General features: G+C 36.3%; 1 protein-coding gene across 3 annotated transcripts; it reads right to left on the reverse strand.

Annotated features, from left to right (window-relative positions):
* Window positions 1–123: 123 nt before the first annotated feature.
* Window positions 124–16,959, reverse strand: LOC143913206 (calcineurin subunit B type 2). 3 transcript variants are annotated; one of them, XM_077432866.1, is made up of 5 exons: window positions 16,762–16,922; window positions 16,566–16,605; window positions 11,706–11,762; window positions 5,874–6,172; window positions 285–2,986 (listed from the first exon to the last, which is right to left on the reverse strand). In XM_077432866.1, the coding sequence occupies exons 1-5, from the start codon at window positions 16,762–16,764 to the stop codon at window positions 2,816–2,818; spliced, it is 570 nt and encodes a 189-aa protein (XP_077288992.1). In that variant the 5' UTR covers window positions 16,765–16,922; the 3' UTR covers window positions 285–2,815. The 3 variants fall into 3 exon arrangements, with proteins under 3 accessions (XP_077288995.1, XP_077288992.1, XP_077288993.1); XM_077432867.1 differs by lacking the exon at window positions 11,706–11,762 and adding an exon at window positions 14,261–14,296; XM_077432869.1 differs by lacking the exon at window positions 11,706–11,762 and having other exon boundaries at window positions 124–2,986; window positions 16,762–16,959.
* Between the last annotated feature and the right edge of the window lie 4,475 nt (window positions 16,960–21,434).

Consider the following 21,434-nt stretch of genomic DNA (forward strand, 5'->3'; position numbering starts at 1 on the left):
TGTCATTATGTATATATTATTTATTTATATTTGAAGCAAACATTAAATTCCAATTAACTAAATAGACTAAGCGATCGATGAAAAACAGGGATATTATAAACGTGATCGTCAGTTTTTTTTTTTGAACAGACTATCTACTTGTCTTTAAGTACAATATTTATCGTATATTATTAATTTCAATAAAATAGACGAAAAGAGATTTTTTTTGTTTAGTAAGATTATCAATTAATGATATAATAATCCTATTAAAATGGATAATAAAAGGGGATAAAAAAGTAGTTGCAATATTTTATAAAGAAAAAAATAAACAAGAAAAAGGATTTACTCGTAAAGAGATGGGATTGCAAATTACACGATTATATTTTAATAATGAAATCAATCTCTTAAAACACTATAAACAACTATCCGTCGCCGTGTGCCGAGTCTGCGTGACCCGACCGACTTCGGATAAATTTTCATAAAATTTAATTACAACAATATTTAGAAAAAGACATACACAATTCTCTAAAATGTACACAATGAATTTTTTTTTTTAATTTTTAAGATAATTAAACTTTAAATGATAAAACGATATTTCATATACATCACATTTTATGCAACAGATCTTTGTTTGACGATGGCATCTAACAGTGTCCATTTCGCACGGAGTTTTTTTTATTTTGAGATTAGAAATACATAGTGGATAATATAATATATATTTAATAAATTCGAGTGCAAACACATTTTTATTAGTGCGTCGTGAAAATATTTTTATATAATCGAATCGGACCGTTTGAGAGCAACTAACTGCCACTTCATACATTTGACGGATCGCCAGGACAGGACATCAAACACAACCGAGTGGTTAACACGGCAGGATGACAAATTCATACGCAAAAAATCTTTACTATTACTACTCAAACGATCGCTTCGCATGTGTATGCATAATTCATTCATATTAAATATCGAATGTACATATATGTAATTATATAAATAGAATATTTGCCATATATTATTTAATTCATAAAAAAGCGTTCATGAAAAATTGAAAATCATCAACAAATATAATTCTGATTATGACAAAAATATTAATAAAAATGTTCTCAACAACACCATTACGATCCCGTCTGAACGTTTATGTATATTCCATATTAGGATCGGCGCACTGTAGATATCGTGCCACAGTAGCTAGTTGTAAAGCTAAATATGAGAGTTAGGGTTATTCTGCCGCATTACAAATAATAGTAAAATAAAAGCCAATCGAAATACGAGGATATGTCGAGGGGATTCCGACGATCCTCAACTCGTCCCGAACTTCGCCCGGTTGAACAGCGGCGAAGATCACACGTGATCAAATGATCAAAATGATCCGTGGTGTCCAAAGATCGGTGTAGAGGTCGCCGAATCAAAACTGCAAGTGATTCTTAGGTTGGGACGATGAAATAAATTCACACAAGATATAACAGCGTCTGCGCGGTATTACTCGTTACGGGGGACAGATATACTAAGCTGAACAATCTATATACCATATTTACACCTTGGGGGGGGGAAAATCGTAAATGGCGATACATCATTATCATTACATATTGGGAATATTCACAAATTTGATGAATACAAACACTCGAACGTTTCAAAATGACCATTTTTACTTTCGTTTCAGGACTATTGCAAAGGACGTCTACCGTTTCACTTTTAAAATACTCCATTACACATATGGTTAGTATGTACAGAGGAAGGGAGTAATACATAGAACATTACACAACGCCTATATATTATGTATATGAAAAAGACTAACAAATCACTTTACATTATTATAGAGGCTATGTGTGTGTTTTTTTTTTTAATTTATTTAATTAAATTTACTTTATCATCTATATATCGAAAAACTTGTATTTGCATAAACGGAACGTAAAAGAGTGTCGTACAAGTATATTCACTACAGTAGAAAAAGTATTGCTTTATTTGCAATTATTTGTAATGTGCAGATTTCGTAATCTATAAATATATCTTAGAATATTTTTATTAGATTAATAGGTACTATTCAATTAAAAGTTATTTTTTTTTAAATTTAAACACTTGATTTAGAAATTTGCTTGATTTTATCGTAATCATGGCACAATCGATTCAATACAACCGAGACCAGGCCCACAATCATGGTACGAAGTGACAAATGCGCGAAATTTGAAGCAAAAACTCTGTTTGAATTTGTCCATCGGCTATGCAGGGTAAACAGCGAAAAGTTAAAACGACAATAATAATAAATAAGTTACAAAATAACAAAACAAAACATAAAGGCAGGCCTCGGCTCAATATATGTCTAATAAAAATTGTATTTTGTGAGGATTCAAATACTACACACAACACTATTGACCTTATTATTTGAGGTACACGTTTTGATAGGTACTGGCGATGCGGCTAAAAAGCAACGTTTGATCATTTAAGATTACTTTTATTACTTATATTATGTACAATCAAGTTTTCACGAGCGACGAAAGCCGAGAGCGTCGTGTGTACGAAATATACTTCCTGCCCCATCTTCCTTTCCTCCGATTAAAAATATAAGTATACAATAGCGAGATTACAATTATAACAAGTATAAAATTAAATATCACTAGACTAAATAAAAATATTTAACGATAATAATTTAAGTCAAAGGTATTGCAATATTTCTTTTTTTTTTGTTTACGAAGAATACAAAATCATAACGAAATGGCATTCTTTTATTAGCTATTTACCCCACAATGCCAATGACTAGATAACAACTTTATATATACTTAATTGTTAGAGATATAATTTAAAATCATAAAAAATAAAACAATTGACAGAGCAGCAGAATTTAAACGTCCACCACCATTTTCTTGTGGATGTCTGTGTTGCCAACTACAGAACAAAACTCGTCGAATGATATCTTCCCGTCTTCGTCCTTGTCAGCAAATAAGATCGTCTTATCTACAATTTGCTGTAATTGTGTATCCTTCAAGTTGTTACCAACCATCATTTTAAGTACCTGGAATTTAAACACAACAAAAATTAGCACAATAAAATCATTCATTCGCTCATTTGTGACGACATAGTCACAACCCAAAATGGACCACAAGAACAACAACTAATTACTATTGTTCATGGGTACTTATTGGTTATACACATCGAGTATATACACTTACACTAACACATACAAATACAAGGCAGTTACACGAATGACCCCTAGGTGTCGCTAACGGTTGTAGTTAAGTGACAGTATAATTATGATTAAACATTCAAAACGGGACATCTACCAATTTTTAGTTATGTATTATACATATGTATATTCAAGAAAACGCATATTTTTTATTTATTAATGAAAAGAACAGGAGTTAACACGTGAAAATAAATAATTTATGTGGTCTTATATTTTTCTGAGGAACAAATTTTCTATAGTACATACTTTTGGTTATTGATTCCAAATAATAATGAAATCCTTGGTACGATTTCTTAAAATTTGCTTTAAGAACTGCGACTTGCAACCGTGTTTCGCTTGTCCACAACTTATTCATAAAAAAAAGACCCTTTCTACGTGTGCATTAATGCCGGGTAAGCATAAAAATTGTTACCGTGGGTTGCTATCTTTTTGAAAACGGGACATTTCGACGTCCCGAAGCTGTGCTTAGCTCAGCAACACACGCTTATAGCTCATCAACACATGCAAAGTTATTTTGTAGAGTTAATATGGCGGTATATACCTAATACGAAACCAAAATCCATTTGAAGAGATTCTCTCTGCGATAAGACAATACTGACATCCATCAGTATATAGGTATGTGAAATTCATAGACATATAATACATTTTTTTTTAATTTATATTTTCCCATGATGTCATAACAGGTTGCCCCCGGGCGACATTTATGGTATTGTAACGTGGGAACATGGGAGAGTATTCACTGTCTAAGTGCATTCGTGGGGTGAACAATAGTGACCCCGGATTAGGCCAACGGGACTCAGTAAGTGCCCGAACAAAGGATACGATGGGGTTCTCACAGAATGGGGCGAGTGCGGGTAGACCTTCGTGCCTAGACAATAGACACGTAAACGGATCGGGGATGCTATGCTGGGCAACTTGTCTTTTTTAAGGAGGTACACATGGTAGACTAAGTATACTGGAGTGCGCGGCGGTTACGTGTGGACCTCCTGAATCGTTGAATAAATACTGTGAAGCGACTTTGGCCTTTCATTTGGATCCTGAACCCACCCCTACGCAACAGTATTAAACTTGTACATATGTATATAAATTTTGAAATGGTATTCAAATAGTGATAGGATGGTTTTGCTAATTTGATGGAGGAGCCGTTTTAATAATGAAATCAGAAGAATAGGCTAACTCTCATAGGAAACGATAGACTTGGAGTCACAAAAGTCTGACCAGCAGCACTACAGATTATACTCCGAACAAATTATTTTTTAATCAAATCCAACCCACGGGATCGAACCTGGCAGCCTCTGTGTTTTAGCATTAACGCAACCACCAAGCAATGCCGCCGGCTATATAACATAAGTATGTACATATAATAAAATTATTTGGGGATATTCATTTTCGATATTATATCAATCACTAGTTGCGTACTGCGTACTGTCACTTTATTAAAACTGTTTGCGCCACCTAGAGGCCATTCATGCAACTGGCGTGTAGTCAATGCTCGGATGCGCCCATATAGCCAATAAGTACATGTAAATGATAGTACTATATTTCCAAGCCTTCATTGTATCAACTTTTCTATTGAAATATCATAAATTTTGAGTCATAATAATGCTGTTAGCAAATAAGTGTGATGGATCGTACATACATGCATATTTTTTAATAGTTTCATAATTCAAAACATTTATAAAAAAAAATAATATAGTAATGCTCATTTGTTTGAAAAATTATTTATGTAAAAAGATATTTTAATGGAATTAATTCATCATTTTATTCAAAAAGAGGCAAGATTTGTTTGAATCAATCCAATGCGTGCACCTTAAAACTTAATTTACAATAAAAATAAATGCCTAAATACTTAATATTATCTACTACTTCTACCACTCTCCCATCATAATCACATCACTCACAACGTTTTTATTATTCATCCACATCATCGTAGTCTTACTTAAGTTCACTTTCAGTTTATTCTCACATAACCAATCGCTTAAATACTGTAACTCGCTACATAAAATATCATTCATAACTTGCACATCATCACCTACAATATAAACTAACGTATCATCCGCAAACATATGAACTTTACATATATCAAATACTTTCACCAAATCATTAATATATAAAATAAACAACAGAGGTCCTAATTTAGATCCCTGTGGTACTCCAAATGGAACAATCAAACTTTTGGAAAAAAACTTTCATTATTTTTTTTACATTCTGTCTTCTATTATTCAGATAACATTCAAACCAACTTAATTAACCAAATAAAGGGTTGGCCCTATTCATTTAGGGTTAGGGTTGGTATTTTCTTCACTGCTGACGATATTTTGATAGAAATGCATCGAAAACATTATGGGGCTGCAGGAAAAAACAAAAATTATAATAAACAGGTCGTTGCTATGATACAAATTAAAAAAGTAATAGCCGATTGCAATTCAAAGGCAGATCGCATGTTAAGGTAGACCGCATACTAAAGTAGCACCGAAATTTTAAAAATTGAATAGAACAAACAATGAATATAAAATAAAAAATGATCATTCCTTATAAATTGGACTTCAGTTAACTTTTCAATTATGAGTTCTTTCTGGGTTTTAAATTTTACTAATATTTTGACCTGTCAACATTTCAATGGGTCGTTTTGGAAAGGAATTGAATTAAAAACTCAATTTAGTGTATGTGTAGTTAAAGAAAAAAGTACAATACATATAAAGTAAGTGAAAATCACCTGAAAAAGTTCACCGTTTGATATGAAACCATCATTATCCATATCGTAGATACGAAAGGCAAATCTCAGCTTGGATAATTTGTCTCCTTTGACGCTGAACTGCGATACGCCCTGGATGAATTCCTTGAAATCCACCTCGCCGTTTCCGTCGGCGTCGAATATGTCGATGACGCGTTGCACCAGAGGGTTCTGTTGCAACTCGGGTAGTGACATAAACTCATCGATCGACAGAGCTCCGGAATTGTCCAGGTCCAACTTGCGAAAGCGTTTGCCAAGACGTCGAATCTCATCCGCATCGACTGCATTAAAACATCAGTACAATTCTAGTTCTATGTTTATTATCAAGCGTTTTCATGCATGCAATATATGTATATAATATATGTGTGGTAGTTTTTTTTCCTCTTTTAAATATACATGGATATATATTTTTTATTAGATACGATTAATACTAATGATCAATGTGTTTTATTACAATGATGATGATGCATTATATTATATATTATGCGTATGCAAACATGAGCATCTATTTGATCTAGAATCATCCACGGTGTGTTCATTCAACGCTGTGAATTAGTTTTTGTTATGTGAGAACGTTCCGATGCGGTGTGCAATATTTCCGAGACTCGGGTCTCGTGATGTACTCCATCGGTGATTGAGGTCATTAGAATAGTAATAAGGGATGAATTACATTTTAAGTAATGAATTGACTACTCTGTTATGACAGGAAAATACCCCATAATAAATAATAAATTTATTATACGGTTATTTGAGTCTATCGGTTTGATTGTTTGTGGACGAAGACACTTGAAGTAGTCCAAAAGCAACATCACAGAACCAAAGTTGTAGCAATGATTACAATTTAATGTTTCTTCGTAACTTATTTAGTATTATGTATCCTTTTTATTACATTATATATAACAACCTCAAGTATGAAATACATTCTGTAATGTTTTATGTAGCCATTGCACATCGCTTCAGAACATAAAACTATAATCTAAAATACTTAGAAAGTGGAAATAATCGAACTTTATTGTCTCCCGAATAAATCATTCCATAATATTATTACACATTAAAAGCAGTTTCTAATGACAATATATTCGGGAGCCTACTATCGTTACTTACACAACATCAATGATATATTAATATATGTATATTGTATTGTGATCTAAAACATTCAGGTTTCTAAACGATAACTCTGGTCATTGAATCTTACTATTTTTACATGCGATAAAAAACCTCCTTCAACTGATAATAAAATAAGCCAGGTGAAGAACAAACAGAACAATTTTCTTTTATCTAATATCAACTTTGCATACCAACGATTGTTTATTCGAGCGGAACAAATACACATTAAACCATTTCATTTGCATAATACTATAAGTGCGTTTCAGATAAACCCATGTAAATCGACTCGACGAAAACACTCGTTACCAGTTGAATCGAAATCGATTATCGCTTAATAAGGATTAGGAGATAGAAGGCAACGGCACCATCCCCCGTCACAATCCAATTCTAGTCAATTTTTACACTTAAATGTGAATGAAAACATTTATTTTAACATTTATATCAACTTTTATTTTAAATGCCAAAGCTTTAGCTCTTGGAATTTGTCTTTAAATTAGTTAAATTGTATTGTGAAAGCCAGGCCCGATGGGTGGGGGGTTTCGGGGTAAAGGCCAGTGTCGGGACTTCTGACTGATTCATTCCGGAGAAAATCATAACAATAATATATTTATAATTTATAATATACTGTTGTAGAGTTATGCCCGAAATTCGAAGAATTCATTCGATGCATAGTTATGTATATGTTGCGACGCCCCGGGCATCTGATTCGAGGGAGACATCCAACCAAAGAATTGAATAATGTATAGAATGTGTAGGTTTTCTGACAGATTCTGCATATATAAATTAGAAGACATTTCAATCAATGAAAAAATTAATAAATTCTAAATTCGATTAATTCAATTTTCTTCCCACAATTTCTGTATTTTATAAGAAGAATCTATTTCAATATAATATATATTATTTTTTGCCCAGGGTATCACTAGCCCTCTGCCCGCCATTGGTCTCTAAATAAATTTTCTGAAGTATAACTTATTGCAATATTTATTTATCTAGATTTGATATAATTCAATGTCTAAATTAATTATTAAATATTTTAACAACGTATACAAATTAAAAGTTGAAGTTAAATCTATTAGATGTTTTTTTTAGTTTGTTATATGCAGGGGCGTCATTTCAGCTTTTCTCAAGGGGGGGGGGGGGGGGCAAAATTTTTGACCAGTAAGAACTTTCTAGGGGGGGAGGGGTGTGTATTTTATTAAAAAAAATTAATATATGAATATTATTTTTGGGATTTTAACTATTTCATTTCGAGTTTATACCTGGCAGTGTTCTGAAGAATTTTAATATTATATTTTTGCTGGTTTAGTATTTTAATTCAAATTCATAATAATACATTAAGCAACGTGGATAATCCTGTTCAAATATGGGGGGGGGGCGGCAGCCCACCCTAGCCCCCTGGTCATAGGGCCCGGGATTCATCTCGTTGGCCCTGCTGAAAGCATTCAGCATTTAATGTTGCAGAAATGTAGACTATTCCTATTATATATTTCAATGCAATCAGTCTAGAAATGAAGCTTTGATATTTTAGATAAAAGTTGAAAACAAATTAGCATTGTATTTAAAAAAAAAATTTACAAGGATTGGGTCGTGATACCATAGCCTTACATTGGAATCTGAATTGAAGCACCTGGATATCTTCTTATTATTCATGTACGCAGTAGACATGCATTTTTACATATTTCAACTTACGACGATCAACTAATAAATACAGCCAAGTGATATATGTACATACATCTTGAACATTTGATATACATACATGTACATCTGTGACAACCGTGCATTATGTAAGCGTTAATATTATGATTCGATAATGTACATATGTATTAAAATGATACGTAACATCCTTAAATGCGTTTTTTTTATTATTATTTATTTATTCGATAATGATATTGTATACATAATGATATATCCAAGGCTGTCGAGTTAACAACCTTGCATTCGACGTTCAAATATTTACGACTGTAAATATGCAATAATTGCCAACGTAAATCTGAAAAATTGAAACGTCGTTATATATATTCATTATATAAATCTGAAAAAAAATCATTCGTCGTTATATAAATCTGAAAAATATCGTTATATATATTCAGCTGGGTGTTGTGTGTGTGTGTGTGTGTTCTATTTATTTTTTCTGCGGCTTTATTTTGATTTCCAGAGAGACCGAGGTTTATTTTAAAATCAACAAAGGATAAAAGTGGAATTCTAATTTGTATGAATTTTTTTTTACGAATAAACAACGTTTCACTTTTCAGAAATATCCTGTAAAAAAATATATAAAGAAAGTAAAAACATACAAAAATCACAGAACAGATCTAAATAGCTTTAGATCTGTTTAACAAAAGATTAATAGTTACAATTATCTTATTAGAGTAGATGTTACAAATGGTGTTGTCGATCAAATTCCAATGATATCGATTGATATCATTGTGAGTGATTTTGATAGACGCCACAATGTGAGTCCTCTGCTATATATACATATATATGTACGCTATATGCAAAAAATGCTAATTATCAACAACTGCCAGCATTTCAACAATTTCATTGCAGAGTAAAAACATTTGTTTTTATCGATTAATTCAATGGCGGCTCGAAATCTGTATGGAAAAGTTTACATGCTTCGTAAGAACTAGTATTTTTTTTTTGTTTTTAAATTTTATATTAATATTCAGAAGCTTCGTGACGGCCAGAGCTCATCCAACAATGCAATTGCGAGTTCAGTCCACATGCATCAATTTTGTTAGAATTGTCAATAACATTGTCATATTTTTTACACCATTCATTTGACAGCCAATTTTAAACATGTCCGTTTCCGTATGTTACCCGAAATATATGTATATCCCTGCCTAATTAACAAACCAGCATAATTTAAGAAGCAAAAAATGACACAATAGTATCAGACACCATATGTTAAGTTTGCATCCAGGCCCGGCTCGAGGTTATATGGCACCGCTAGATCAATTCGGTTTTTGGCGACCCCATTTCTTTTAAACAATGAATTTTATAAAATAAACACGTAGAAGTGCATATTAGGAAAAAAAAATACAACAAGCTTACGTTGCTGTTAATATTAAATATTTCACGTTTCAGCAATATTTTATTAACTCACTATGGGCCGTAAACATATATGCTGTGTTTGTAATAAAACTTCATTCAAATGCTGTCAACACAGTGTACTTTTAAATCTTCCAAAATTCATACAAAAAAAAATATTTTTTCAGATTTAATTTCAAACTTTATAGATATCATTACCAACATTTCTTTATCCAAAATATCGATAAATAAATAGTAAAACAATTTCAATGGTTTTCAACTTGATTTTATTCAAGGATAATATTTCAAAATAATATTATTCAGATTTCAAATCTCCGTATATTAAAATTGACCGATGTTTTCTCACGTAGCTTACATATTTCTCAAACTGAATCTTTCGTTTATTACGTGAAAATATATAAATTTTATGCAAAATTGAATACAGCAATCACCACAGTTTGGAAAATACTGATCTGATAATTCACGCGGTCGAATACAAATGTAAAACAGCTGTATTCCAATCTTTACAAGCCTCATATTATTAATTGAATTGATAGAAAGGTTTAGGAGTTAGGTTTAATTTAAAAAAAACCTATTATTAGTTACCGTTACTTTGCGAAAAATACGCACTCTCCATACAGTTTTTTAGAAAAATTCAGGCGGTCCATAATGAGTTAACATTTGACGTGTTTTATTCGTGAGTAGTTGATATTTGATAGTGAACTTCCTGCGTTCCTCGTAAAATATGATATTTTCTAGTCAGTATTTTTCTTCAAGTTGAATATAAATGTTTGAAAGTTCAAAGAGAATCAAACAGATGCTTTTTTTTCAATTTTATAATAAAAAAAAAAAGTAAAAAAACGAGAGTGACTCGTGGCGCCTGGACCTAGTGTGTTACCTTGTAGAGCCAGACCCGTTTGCATCATACTTTTAACTACTTATGAAAAAAAATAATTCTTTCGTACAATATCTACACACGTACGTATCTGAGTTTAGTCTTCATGAATATAAATAACTTGTTTTTATTTTTCCATTTTTTTAAAGCATATGTGATCTGTCGGGAATATCTTTTTTTGTGTCCGATATACTAATGAGACATTCAGATTGAATATGTGCATAAATTTGAATACAGTTGAAAATTAGCGTTGCAGACGATCTCCGATCGAACAATAAAAATATTCTCATACGCCGCCGTCGTCGTCGTCGTCAGATAAGTAAAAAACAATAGTGATTCTGCCGGCATTCGGTGTCGTTCAGACAGTAGTACAAAATTAGATAATAGTGAGGGTGTAATGGCTGAGTCAAATCTAAAATTACATGACAAAGAACGTTTGCCAACTTTTCACCCATACGGAACATGTGTGTGTGTGTGTGTGTGTTGTTGTGTGTGAGAGTTAGTTTGTTTTGCTATAATTACAACCGATAGATGACCTCCTATTAATTTCACTCTAGAGTTTTTAATAAAGTGGTGTCATAAAACCATGCGATGAAACGAGCTGAAAAATTAACAGAAAAAAAAATCAATCGATCCATATTACATGGCAATAATGTAAAATTAATAAATATATACGCCGTCAAAAGACTCGTCTAAAGCAGAGCTAAGTGGATGCACATAGCACTGAAAAATGCAAAAAGCTAAATTCAAAAAGAAGAACATTATGTGAATGTAATAGTTACATTTCGTCCACTCTGTGAAGTCTCTCAGATTCGTATACGTTAATGAATTTTTTCCATCTATATTGGAACAAGGAAAAAATCAAATTAAAACCCATCTTTAATTCGATCTTGCACACAAATCAGCGTGCGAAAACTTATACATAGAAGCGTTGATCTTCAATATGTGAAATCGACAATTTGACACGCCGAATCATTACCATGTGAATAACATAAACACACCGTGTAACTCTTTTCCACACTTTAATATATGTATGTAAGATATGTTCAACTACCAAACACCTGTATGATGAAAATAACAATAACACTATCTACATCTATGACATTTACCTGTAACAATGTTATAATCGTTATTATATAAAAAAAATACACCTCTAGCATATATTATTATATACACATAAAAAAGCTCACTATTTGCTTTTTGAAACTGTTAATAACACTGAGCAATAAAAAAAAAATCACGTTTTTTTACTTAAGTTTGACCCACTGAATTTGAATATGACAATGATTCTTCTCGTGCAATTTTTACAGATTTTTTGGCTTTTGCAGTCTGTAACTCAAAATCTACATAGTATTGCTGTGATAAAAGTTAGAATTGGAATCAATACTGAGATGTTTTTCCTATTGATTGTGATTTTTTATTGCTTTATAATACTTATAATAAACAACCTAGCGAATTATTAAAGTCAAAAATGTATATATTTGCCGTACTATTATGCATTACTTAGGCCAGTTTTATTTTATTATATTTTTTAACATATTAGCCACAGTGGCGTTACAGAGTACTCGAACGCGTCACTGTGGCCAGCCACACAATCATAATAATAATAACTACCTGTTATATGTTGATGGAAACATCATTGACATTTATAATTGATAAAATCAACCACGGGCGTTGCTCCACAACCACTCAACCAGTTCAGCACAGCTTACATTAAACAGGTCAATTTCACCAGCAACCCGGTTGAGCAGATATATAGTTTTAGATACTGGAGACGTTGCCAACATATTTGTGCAAGCCACAGGAGAAAAAAAATCACGATTCCTCAGGTCCTTGAACTTACTAGGTGTATAAAACTTTAATTCATTAGAGACCTGAGGATTGTGTACTAACCCATTTAATAGCTTAAAAAAGTGCTTTATTATATTTCACTACGATTACAAAATTCGCTAGATAATTAATTACAAGTATTTTAAAGCAATAAAAAATCACAATCAATAGGAAAAACGTCTAACTATCGATTTCAATGCTCACCTTTGGCACAATAATACTAGATTTTGCAAAAACCTAAAAATTGCGCAATTTTTAAACGATCATATTCAGTGGATCACATTTAATATCATCGACGTCATATTCGAATTCAGTGGATCACATTTAGTAATAAAAATTGACTAGTCTCGCTCCGGTAATTTTTTCCGTTGCTCAGCGTAATCAATTCTATATGTTTGTAAACATTTATGGTTAACGTCAACTATATACACAGTGTTCCGACAAATCAGGCGTTGATTTTAGTTACAAATTACCTATTATATAAACTATTTGCTGGTATTATTGACGCCGTGTTAACACGTAAATTTATTACCAAAAATTTGCAGACGGTTCACCGTCCAATTGAAAAACTCACACACTCCGAAAGCTTTGCAAACAGACGCAAACAACCGAATTTACGGCATTACGACTCGGCAGATAATTTCGCATTGCAGTATTGGTTGTAACACTAGATGAGCAATAAATAGATGAAATGCAGAAACTCACACAGTCTCTCTCGAACATCCAGTCCCGTAAGAATTTCATTTAAATAAAATATAATAACAATACGCCATGCTTTATGTGAGTGTGTGTGTGTGTGTGTGTGTGGCTGAACAATATATTGCTAAATTGAAAAGTATAAGAAAATAAATAAAAAAAACCATAATTTTCTACATATTTCTGGTAAAAAGCGTCTACCTACTACAACTGCGACAGTTTTTCACACGCACTACACAAATGATATAAATTGTAGATTTTATATTATAATAAAATATATATACATATATATCATCATTAATATATTGCTTAATTGACAATGTATAACACATCTACATTATAACATTTATTTATATTTATATATATGTATATATTATGTACATTCACACATGGAAAGTGGGTTAAGTGAGACATCTAATGTTGCAATGCACCAATATGCAAACTAATACTAATTTAGAAAGAACCATATTTATGCAATTTATTATATTTATATACACGTATATATGATACGAGTCGTTACGAAGGAAAATCAATCCATACAAGAGTGTGTAATATATATATATTAGTCTATTTGATTCAATGAGGTGTCGTCGATGAGAAACGAGGCTAGATTCTCGTCGATACTCTCTACACAACGGTGCAGTCTACGCTTGTGCTTTCTCTCTCTCTCTTTCTCACGAAGACGGATTTGACCGTTCGTAACGACGTGTCTTTCTGTCACTTCTAAAACATAGTTCTTTCTAAGCGTAATAATAGGCCATAAACATCTAACATTCAGGTATATGTATTGTGAGCAGTCACTGTCACTTACAGTTCTCCGCTTTCAAATCAATGCAATTCAGTCTCGCTGAAAAACAAATGACAAAAAACAACAGGATAACATTTGTTTTTCAGTGAATGGAACCACGGTGACGACTTCCGTACCTCACGGTTCCAGGGTTGAGGGTTGAGGGGGGGGGGGGGGGCAAAGGTCGGGGTACATATTGAACAAATGCATAATAAATCAGCAAAAAAATGACTCACCTATGTATATATGAGAGGATATGATTGATTTGAAACTTGCATAAAGAAATCGACACAGTGTTAATAACGGAATTGATAATTATATACGAATTTTTTTCTTCAATATGGCAAAAAAACATGCATGAAAATTAGGCAAAGGTGAATTTCAAAGTTCACACACGGTAATGACTGATAACCGAAACTATTAATAGAGACTATAATAATAAAAAAAGGCAATCTTTAGATTGTATTCCAATTGTTTGATGATTATGAAATTTGTGCAAATAATACAAAACAACACGTTTGAAACGAAATTGTGCAATCGATTGAAGGTAGTTTTTATTTCCCCAACCATTTTTTGAATCATACAAAATCAAACTCGTACAATTTAATGGTGATCAGTTTGCTTTTAAAGACATGTGAATTAGTTATGTCGGGTTTAACTACTTCTAAATAGGAAAATGTAGATATTTTTGAAACGGGGTCGATTGATTGGTCAGATACCATCACTTACAGCCATTCACTATCCATTGCAGATGAAGGTCTCTTAGACCTTCATCTGCATTGCTTACTTTCGTCTCTATTTTGAGTAACTTTCATCCACAAATTCTTCAAAATTTGTCCTTGTGGCCCTCCCTTTCACCCTATTACATTCTCTCAGGTACTATTCCGGCAATTCCTCTGTCCAACTTTCTTTTAACTACGTGACCTGATCATTGCCATTTCGATCTCTACACACTTTTCACTATATCAATCAGTGGCGGCTTGTCTATATGGGTTGTAGTCCTCCCAGTATAGTAAATATGCATGATATTTTTGTCGTTAATATGGTGTGGGGCTGCAGCCCTACTAGTTTAGTACATATACATGCTATATTTGTTTGTATTTGCTACTACAGCCCAATTCATCTCTGCAGTCTCCCCACTGGGAATTCTCACGAGCTGCCACTGATATTATACTACTCTTGTCATACTTCTCGCACACATATTCTTACCAAGCATAAAGTTTCATATTTTGTCATCGGTTCAATGTCCAAGTTTCACATCCATACATTATCACTGGTAAAATATATCGATTGAAGACCTTTTTCTTCATTCAAAGTGATATTTTTGATTTAAAAACGACATCTATTCGTCCAAATGCACTTAATTACAATTTCATACGACCTTTTATTTCCATTCTTTTACTACTGGATGTTTGTTATAATGATAATGTAATAAATGTATGTATGAATAGTAGAAATGATAATTAAAATTGAAATAAAATTAATCGAGAGTAGTCGCCATAGCGTGATGAGTATTGCGCGATTTAGGATCGTGTAGTTTAACGACACATTTGAAAATGTGACATTTGTACCGTGATGAAAATCGACATTTATAGCGATTTTTCTGGAAAGTCGTCGACGATTTGGACCGGTATCGACAAACATGGAACCAAAACAGCAACAAGATGAGGTAACACACGCGAAAAATCGTACAATATGTAACGGTCGGAATTGCACAATTCGACCGGGGCAACACTTAAAAATTTGCATACTGCGCCAAAATCGGTCGCGTTTGACGTCTCGTCGGCGAAGGGAAGACACCTCCTGTCACACGCGAAATTGAAACGGTGTCATATTATGGATTTTTCATTAGCGAGAACCGTATTATTTGACATTTGTGTCATTTTGAGCGTGTTTCTTTGTGTCGCACGCGTTTGACACACACTCGAGCGCGAGATTAATTAGCCTTTGTTTAATCGGCGTAATTAACGATAAAATTTAATATACACATGTATATATGTATATATATATATACATGTGTCGAATTTCTTTCTTGCATAATATATCGTAGTATGTAGGCACGTATATACTATGTATGCGATTATAATTGGTGGTGTGTATGGAAAGAAAAAGAAAAAAAGAAAAAAGTATCGATGATAATGTACGAGAATAAAGAATGTGGGATGAATGAAATCGGGGGCAGAGTGGGTGGGGTGGGGTGGGGTGGTGTGGGGTGGGGCGGGGCGGGCGGGGTGGGGGCGGCGGTGGTGGGGCGCAGCGCCCGCACGCCGCCCGCCCTCCCCGCGGGGCGAGTGGGGGCCGGGGGCCGGGGGCGGAGGCGCATACGTACAGTTGGAGCATAACTCCATAGGAATCGACGTCTCATTGCCCTGAAACAGAGAAGGCGCGCGTTAGTGTTAGTGTGCGAGTGAGCGAGAGCGGGTGGGGAGTGGGTGGGGGAGCGCGTGCGGCGGAGGGAGACGGGGGAGGGGGCGCGTGGGGAAGGGAGAGGGGAGAGAGGGTCGAGGGGAGGGGAGTGCACTCACCATGGCTGCGGTGGCGCGGGTGGCGGGTGGCGGTCGCGCTGCGCCGCCAGCGCCTCTCCGCCTACTGACTACTGACTACTGACTACTGACGCACACGACGGCCGCCTCTACGCTCGCTACGACACACACACTCTCGCACTCGCGGGCCGAGCACCGAGCGCAGCCCCCAACACGTTCCCAATAGCGTCCATGCGCGATTCCCACAATCGCCGCCTTTCATTTCGCGTCTTCGTTTATTTATTTATTTATATATATTTTAGCTATCAAGCTAATTTAAAAATACATCTTAATTATTATACTTAACTCTAAAATTTATAATTAACTTATATGTACTGTCCCTCACAGAGGTGTCTCTTCGCACCTCGCAGGAATGCATCCATATTTTTAGCAGACCTGACGCACTCAGGGAGGGCATTATACATGAGCACACCCCTGTGAAAAACACCCCCAGCCGTCTTATTCTTTCTTACTCTACTTACAACTAGTTTGTCCTTATTTCTAGTATAAAAAATATGTTTATCTCTATTCCTTATTATATAATCATCAAAATACTTAGGTAATAACTTATGATCTAACTTATAAACAAAAGACAATGTACTAATATTTAGACTAATTCTAATACTCATCCATCCTAATTCATCTAACATACTTCCAATACTCTTAAATGGCAGTAATACTTTTATGGCAGATGCGGGGGCGCACAGTGCACCAGGTGTCACCATTCAAGGGGTGATACTGTAGGAATGGGTCTACCCCACGGAATCGAATTAGAAATGCACGAAAAACCAAATATCGGAAGGAAAAGATCGAAAATCAAAAGATCTTAAGTCGAAACATCAAAAAAAAAGGGTGCACGGTAAACGGTACATACTCACTTAATTTGCGCGAGCAGGATACAACAGGAACAAGAGGAACAGACTTTTCCTCCCGTATTAATGTGCGCGCGCAGAATCTATGCCAATAGGGCTAGAAGACTGCCGTCTTTTTCCATCTTTTGAACGTCGGTGCCACTTCAACCTATTTGCTGAGAATTCTCTTATTCTTGTATATATTTTTTCAAATTGTAAACAATAAAACAAAATTATATGATTAAAACCAATAAAATTTATAAATTTTTCTCTGTCACCATTTATAGGTTTTTAAGGAAAATTCACCATCAGTTACTTTAAACAGATTGTGCACTGCTTGCTAGTCGTCCAGATTAAACTATCAATGCACTTCGATATATATGTAGGTACATATACCGATACGTAAAAAAGGTATAAATTATTAATTTGGAAATTTATTTTGCTGTAAGTAAATAATACGAATATATGAGGGGGGGGGGGGGGAGGGGCGTCTTAAAATATTTTGCAGGGAGGCATCAAGAATTCACGCTACGCCACTGGGGATATAGCACAACTTGTACCATACGAAACTAGGTCGATGATATCACCTATTTCCCTCATCGAACTTAATCTGTACAAACGACATCATCGCGTCCTGTTCTTGTACACGAAAGTTAGTCGTGATTGAAATACTTCGTCCAGCTTACCCATAGAGGCAATTCGACTTGCTCCAGATACGCAATCACGAGTACACGGGAAATCCCAAAGAGCTAGGCAACTACGCATCAAACATAGAACACAAAGGAAGACCTCGACCCCGCTGAAATCTTCCAGAACGATATCTCACCAGCCCAGCTACACGCCCCCAGAGCCTTTGCCTTTTTAGGCTTTGCCCTCGGCACCCCCCAGAACCTTTGCCCTGTGGGGATTCGCCCTCGACGCCCATCAGAGCCTTTTCCCTGTAGGGCTTCGCCCTCGGCGCCACCAGAGCCTTTGCCATTTTAGACTTCGCCCTTGGCCCCCCTGAACCTTTGTTCTGTAAGGCTTCGCCCTCGACGCCCCCAAAGCCTTTGCCCTGTAGGGCTTCACCATCGACGCCACCTGAACCTTTGCCCTGTAGGGCTTCGCCCTCGACGCCCCCTGAGTCTTTGCCCTGTAGGGCTTCGCCCCCTGAGCCTTTGCCCTGTAGGGCTTCACCATCAGCGCCACCTGAGCCTTTGCCCTGTAGGGCTTCGCCCTTGGCGCCACCTGAGCCTTTGCCCTGTAGGGCTTCGCCCTCGGCGCCCTCCTGAGCCTTTGCCCTGTAGGGCTTCGCCCTTGGCGCCACCTGAGCCTTTGCCCTGTAGGGCTTCGCCCTCGGCGCCCTCCTGAGCCTTTGCCCTGTAGGGCTTCACCATCGGCGCCACCTGAGCCTTTGTTCTGTAGGGCTTCGCCCTCGACATCCCCAAAGCCTTTGCCCTTTAGAGCTTCGCCCCCTGAGCCTTTGCCCTGTAGGGATTCCCCCCTTGAGCCTTTGCCCTGTAGGGCTTCGCCCCCTGAGCCTTTGCCCTGTAGGGCTTCACCATCAGCGCCACCTGAGCCTTTGCCCTGTAGGGCTTCGCCCTTGGCGCCCCCTGAGCCTTTGCCCTGTAGGGCTTCGCCCTTGGCGCCCCCTGAGCCTTTGCCCTGTAGGGCTTCGCCCTCAGCGCCCCCCCAAAGCCTTTGCCTTGTAGGGCTTCGCCCTCGGCGCCACCAGAGCCTTTGCCTTTTTAGGCTTCGCCCTTAGCCCCCCTGAACCTCTGTTCTGTAGGGCTTCGCCCTCGGGGCCCCCCAAAGACTTTGCCCTGTAGGGCTTTGTCCTCGGCGCCCTCCTGAGCCTTTGCCCTGTAGGGCTTCGCCATCGACACTCCCTGAGCCTTTGCCCTGTAGGGCTTTGCCCTCAGCGCCCCCTGAGCCTTTGCCCTGTAGGGCTTCACCCACGGCGCCCCCCAGAGCCTTTGCCCTGTAGGGAATCGCCCTCGGCGCCCCTAGAGCCTTCGCTCTCGACACCCCCTAAGCCTTTGCCTTGTAGGGCTTCGACCTCGGCGCCCCCATAATTTTATTAATGTAAATATTTCAAAACACGAAAAACGAACGCAAAACTAACACAAAATAAAAGTTAAATTCTACCGACCAAAATGCAATGCAAAACTGAAACGAAATGTAATTTTTTTTTTTTTTTTTTTTTGGTGCCATCTTATCGATTCCCGATAAATCATCACCAGCGATATCGTTGCTCTTCAGATCATGTACGGGCACTACGGAATCATCACTCCGTCCCCAATTTTGTGAATTGGGCTTCTGAATCTCTCACATTCAGAACACCAATTCGTGAGGCTTTTTTCGCTTTAAACGCCTCTGCTGGTGAGTTGTGTCCAATAGCTGCAACGCTTCTATGTTAGGGTGACGGTGCAGTCTCAACTCGTGCCTCCCGGCGCATTCTCGGATGACTTCTTTTACTTTTTTGATTTTAAGGTCCTTGTGGATCTCTTCATTTGTGACGAAGCGATATGCATCGGTGATAATCCTCAAAAACTGGTTTTGACATCTTTGCATTTTTTCGATATTGGATGGCTTACTGCATCCCCACAGTTGTATGCCATATGTCCATATTGGCTTCACGATTGCCTGGTATATCAGTTTTTTGCATTGTAGGTCTAATTTGGAGTGTCTTCCTATTAGCCAATGCATTTCTCTTTGTTTAATTCGAATCTGTTCTATTTTTTTTTTAATGTGATGCCTCCACGTAAGCCTTGAGTCAAGATGCAGTCCTAAATATTTAGCTGACAAAGCTTGTGGAACTTGGATTCCGTTTATGAAAGTCTGAGTGCTGACACTATTTCGTCGCAGTGCAAATGTGACCTGCATTGATTTTAGCTCGTTGAGTTTCATTTTCCAGTCCTTGGTCCATTTGCTGATCTTGTCCAGTGCACGCTGCAGGCGTTCAAATGCTTCCTCCTGTGACTCGCTCGATGACATAATGACTGTGTCATCTGCAAATGTTCCAATGAATGTCTCTTCGCTTGTCGGGATGTCAGCAGTGTATATCAGGTACAGTATAGGCCCTATTACGCTTCCCTGTGGTACTCCAGCAGAGGCTGTGAAAAAGTTAGAGAATGCCTCCTCATGAGCAACTCTGAATTTGCGTCCGGATAAGTATGATTCCAGTAATTTGACATAATTTCCAGGTAATGACTTGCTGATTTTGTGGATAAGTCCTTCGTGCCATACCCTGTCGAAGGCCTGTGAGACATCAAGAAATACAGCTGGACAATACTTTTTTTCCTCTAGCGATTGCTCTATTTTTGAAATAACACGGTGCACTTGATCGATGGTAGAATGTTTCGACCTAAATCCAAATTGGAAGTCGGGAACATCGGTTAAGGGCTTGAGTCTTTTTAATAATAGTTTTTCGAATAGCTTAGAGATCGCAGGCAACAAGGATATTGGTCTGTATGATGTTACTTGTTCGGGTGACTTTTCAGGTTTCTTCAACATTATGATTTGAGCAGTTTTGAAGCACTCTGGCACATGCTTGAGCCGGAAACATGCATTGTATAAGTATGTTAGCATGATAATAGCCTTTTTCGAAAGTTCCTTGAATAGTCCCGGTGAGATTTCGTCAATTCCAGGTGCCTTTTTAGGATTTATATTGTCATCTATTTCTTTAGCTACTTCCATAGGGGTGACCGTTTTGATTAGTTGCTGTGGTTGATACATTGGTGTATAATCAGCATCAGATTGAATATTGTGTGGTTGGAATACTGTCTCTAAGTGTTGTGCAAACAGCTCAGCTTTTTCTTTGTTGCTTCTTATCCACTCTCCTTG

Source organism: Arctopsyche grandis, chromosome 6, assembly GCF_051622035.1.
Source record: "Arctopsyche grandis isolate Sample6627 chromosome 6, ASM5162203v2, whole genome shotgun sequence".
Lineage (NCBI taxonomy): Eukaryota > Metazoa > Arthropoda > Insecta > Trichoptera > Hydropsychidae > Arctopsyche > Arctopsyche grandis.